Source organism: Salvia splendens, chromosome 16, assembly GCF_004379255.2.
Source record: "Salvia splendens isolate huo1 chromosome 16, SspV2, whole genome shotgun sequence".
Lineage (NCBI taxonomy): Eukaryota > Viridiplantae > Streptophyta > Magnoliopsida > Lamiales > Lamiaceae > Salvia > Salvia splendens.
Window position 1 is genome coordinate 32,971,357 of NC_056047.1, and position 4,834 is coordinate 32,976,190.

Genomic DNA, 4,834 nt, shown 5'->3' on the forward strand with positions numbered 1-4,834 from the left:
AAGAAATGAATAAATCCATATTTCCCCTAATATTTTGGTGCATGCTGATCGACGGAGAAATCACCTATTGTAAAATCACTCACATTCCGGGATAAACCTCAATATTACTAACTCTGACTAAAATCCAAAAAATATAGAGAGCAGTGGCAAAGGTAAGGAAGGTTTGGCATCTTAATTCCCGTAATTAAACATAAATTCTTCCATAAATGTGATACTCAAACCAGAGTTCCTAATTCTTAATAAAACAAAAAATCAAAGAAATGATTGTGCGTATACTCACGTACAGAAGAGTAGTGCAGATTAGATCCGAGGCTTTGACGACGGAAATCTTGGTTTCGGGCGGTGATTAGAGGTGATTGCTCATAGTATGATCTACCATCACTTGGTCTGTCTTGACTCTTGAGGTTTCCACAACCTTTCTAAAAATTGATGATCTGTTTTTGTATTGACAAACATACAAGTATAGTATTATAAATTAACTTTAGATGATGAAACTCATCTTCTAGAGACCGAAAAATATAAACCAATACAAAATTGTGTACTTGATTCATGTTCTTTAACATCACCTCAACTTGAGCATAAACTGATCCACTTTCCCTTGTATAAACCCTACTGTATAATTTAACCGAACAACGCCACCCTCTGATCTTTACTAGAGTCTATACGAGCAAATCCGACCTCCTTCCTCAATCCCCTTCTCTTCATCAGAGCTTTGTATTGACTGATCCCATCTACCTCTCGAAGCATCTAAGTTCGCCATAAGCATATAATGCCCTGCGTCGTCTGGATAAAGCTCGATCATCTTTCTCACAGCCAAGTCCCCAAGATCAAACCTTTCATGGGTACTGCATCCGTGAAGAAAAGATCCAAGAATACCGCAATCAGGCTGCACCGACATTCCCTCAATGAACTCCCAAGCTTCCCCCAGGTTCCCAAACCGGGCCAACAAATCCACCATGCATACATAGTGTTGTGTAGAGGGGATAAAGTTGTATACGCGGCACATTTGATCAAAGTAACTCCAGCCCTCTGTGATCATCCCGGTATGGCTGCAGGCAGATATCACTGTCGTGAATATTATATCAGTTGGCTCAACATTCTCCTTAACCATGTCGTTGAAAAGCTCGAGACACTTGCTCAAAGCGCCCTGCTTTCCGTACCCACCAATCACACCAATCATGGCGCTCCACATGACTGTGTTCCACTCCACCATCTCGTCAAATACTGTGCGACCAGACTCTGCATCGCCACATTTGGCGTACAGATTTAGAAGTGCAGTGCCAACATATACTTTGTTGAATGCCAAGAAGCCTTCTTTTATCGAGTAAGCATGTATGGAAGAGCAAAATCGGATGTCTCCAAAGCTAGCGGAAGCAGATAGGACTGCCACCACGGTTACTGGATCAGGCCTAAAGCAATCTGTTCTCATTTGATTGTACAACCTCAGGGCTTCATACAAGTACCCGTTGTGAGAATAACCACTAATGATTGAGTTCCAAGAAACGACATCCTTTCCTACCATAGACTCAAACAGATCAACAGCATCCTTTATCCTACGACACTTTGCACACATGTCAACTAGAGCATTCATGACATATAAATCATCCTGTCCTAGTTTGACCCCTAAACTGTGAACCGATGAACCCAACAAGACATTGCCTGCCTGCCCACAAGCTGAGAGCACACTCGATAAGGTAACCGAATTAGGACGAACACCTCCCCATTTCTTGTCGGTGAACAAATGCAAGGCTTCATCAGCATCCCCGTTTTGGGCATATCCCGTGATCATTGTTGTCCACGAAATAACATCAATGACACAAATCTCATCAAGAACGACACAAGCATCCTTGACAGCCCCACATTTCACATACATATCAAGAAGGGAAGTAAACAGGTAGGAAGTCACCAAGATCCCATTTTTAATCACATTTCCGTGCACCCATTTGCCTTGGTGCAAAGCCCCTAATCTTGCACACGCTGTGACTATAATCCCTAAAGTGTAAGCATTTGCTTCCACCGAGCAATCCCTCATTCGGTTAAACAGTAGCAACCCTTCCCTCAAGTAATTATTCTGCACAAAGCCCAAAATCATTGATGTCCAACACACCACATTCCGGTCCCAAATCCTCTCAAAAACCCTACGAGAAGTGTCGACTTCGCCACACTTTGCATACATGTCAACAAGCCCAGTCAACACAAAGCTATCCGGTTTCCCCATTTGAACAATGTAACAGTGCAGCTTTCTCCCTTCACCAAAATCCTTCAGCTTACTACACGCCTTCAACACAATCGAGAACACAATGTTATCAACAACAAAGAATCTCCTCTGCATAAACTTATAGAATGCAATGACCACTTCGTATGAATTATTCATAAAATACCATCTTATCATCACTTTACATGAAGCGATATCCGGGTTACGAATTCCGTCGAACACCTGGCGGGCAGTCCTCACCTGCCCAAATAATCCGTACAAACCGATTAACTTGCTGTTCAATAAAGGGTCCACCGACTCTCCATTGACAATCAAAAGGGCGTGAGTCTGTTGAAACAGAGACAGAGTCTTGCAGCGATTTAAGAGGCGGTAGAAAGGGTTTGCCGAAATTAATAGGAGGGACTTGAGTTGTTGATTGTGGGATGCTGAAGAAGTAAAGGTCGCAACTTTGAAGTGGGCAAAAGCTAATTTCTTCATAAAACGCGAAAAAAACCGATTTTCCCAGAGTGAAAAGCTGAAATTTTCAGCATGGCGAATTTCTATACCGATACTGTACCTTATTTCTGGTATACCGTACCGAAGTTCGGTATACCTTACTTTTAACATCAATGAAAATAGATAATTTGAGTTTTTAGAATATTATTTATAATTTAAAAATGTATTAAATATATTTTATAATTTAAAAATATATAAAATATATTTTATAATAATATTTATACTTACGGTATATACCAAATTTCGGTATGCAGCGGTATACCTCGGTATGTGAAAATTCATACCGTTACTTAAGGTATCATACCGTGCCGAAAATCACGGTATACCGAAAATTTGATATTTTCTGTATTTTTCGGTACGATAAGGCAGATGTTTCGGTATTTTTCCCCAACCCTAGGTACATCTCACTTTCCACTAAATCATTTCACTCACATTCTATTATAAAACTAATATATAAAAATGGGTCTCACATTCAACTATCTTTTCTCTTCCATTATTCTTTATATTTCTTAAAATTCGAACTCAAATGGGACTCCTAATGATGGACAAGGGGAGTATTAGTTTAATATTTTGAGGGTAAAACGTTAGTAAAATTCGCATAATAAAAATGAAAAAAAGTGCTCCATTCGTCCCTTAAAATTTGACATCATTTTACCCGGCACGGGTTATAAGAAATGTAATAGAAAGTGGTTTGAAAAAGTTAGTGGCATGTGGTTCCTACTTTTATATACTTCATCCGTCCCTGAAGAGTATGCACTATTTCATTTTTCGCCCGCCTCCAAAGAGTATGAACTTTCAATTTTGGAAACCCTCTTCTCTCTAATAAGGTGAGACTCATTCTCCACTAACAATACTTAAAAAACTTTCTCTATCTCTATCTCTATCTCTATCTCTATCTCTATCTCTATCTCTTACTTTACTAATAATGCATTAAAACTCGTGCCGAACCCAAAGTTCATACTCTTTGGGGACGGAGGGAGTATTAGTTTTAAAATAAAATGTGAGTGGGAATGAGTTAGTAGAATGTGGGGTCTACTACAAAAAATGGTTAAAGTGAAAGGTGACAAATTTTTAGGGACGGACGAAAAATGAAATAAGTGACAAATTTTCAGGGACAAAGGAAGTATATAACTTTTTGAGACATAACTTTTGGGCACAAAGATTAAGAAATTTTATTGAAAAATAGGAGATAGCAATAAAGTAGGAAAGATAATAAGAGAGTAAAGTATGTGATGTAATAAAGTAAGAATGATTAGATAATAGATATTTTGTTTTATGTCAAAAGGGGAAATGACTCAACTTAGTTGGGATATCCTAAAAAGAAATGCGACTCAATTTAATTGGGACGGAAGGAGTAGTATATAATTTTATAAATCGATGACAACTCAAATGACAAAATGACTTTTTAAATGATAGACCTAGTCGGAGAGAGAGTAACGAATAATGAAATATGTTTGACTTTCGCTTTAAATGTTAATTCAGTGCACGCTTATGTATGGGAAAGAGTTTTATTTGTGACTCATAGGTGGTTTTGCAAATAGAAGGTAATGGAGTCCATCTATATAAACTAGTTATTGAATTTTTGTGTATAATATAGTGGTAATTTTCAAACTAAAAATTTTAGATAATAAAAAATAATAACTGAACATCAATTTTATTTGCATCTATATAAATTTTATTGAATTTGTTTTGTATAATATAGTGGTAATTTGCAAGCTCACACTTTTAGATTATAAAAACCAATAATTGAACATCAATTTTATTGCATTTATATAAATTTTTATGCCAAAATTAGTTATCTTGCTACTGCTGCCACAGTTCATTTATTTGCATCTAAAATATATAGATCTCCTATATATTTTTATGATACGATCAAATATTAGGGCACCCGCAATGCGGCGCCCGATGGCCTCCATCGTCCTCGGGCGCGGACGATGCCCACATTGTGGTTGCCCGCCATCGTCCGCGCCCTACGTCGCGGACGATGGTCTATCGTCCGCGCCATTGTGGGTTCGACGGATAATAGGCCATCGTCCGCGCCATCAGGCGCCCCATTGCGGGATCGGCGGACGATGGTCGCGGACGATGACACGCGTTTTTTATTTTTTGTATAAATACCCCTAC

At 38.5% G+C, this 4,834-nt stretch overlaps 1 protein-coding gene across 2 annotated transcripts; it reads right to left on the reverse strand.

Annotated features, from left to right (window-relative positions):
• Nucleotides 1–519: 519 nt before the first annotated feature.
• On the reverse strand, nt 520–2,711 carry LOC121771377 (pentatricopeptide repeat-containing protein At2g03380, mitochondrial-like). Of its 2 annotated transcripts, XM_042168161.1 has the most exons (2): nt 2,382–2,519; nt 520–2,278 (listed from the first exon to the last, which is right to left on the reverse strand). In XM_042168161.1, exons 1-2 carry the CDS (start codon nt 2,382–2,384, stop codon nt 653–655), a joined length of 1,629 nt encoding a protein of 542 aa, XP_042024095.1. In that variant the 5' UTR covers nt 2,385–2,519; the 3' UTR covers nt 520–652. The 2 variants fall into 2 exon arrangements, with proteins under 2 accessions (XP_042024095.1, XP_042024094.1); XM_042168160.1 differs by having other exon boundaries at nt 520–2,711.
• Between the last annotated feature and the right edge of the window lie 2,123 nt (nt 2,712–4,834).

Coding starts and splice junctions, on each gene's coding strand:
- LOC121771377 (XM_042168160.1), bottom strand. CDS start 2,692: ATGAAGAAATTAGCTTTTGCCCACTTCAAAGTTGCGACCTTTACTTCT.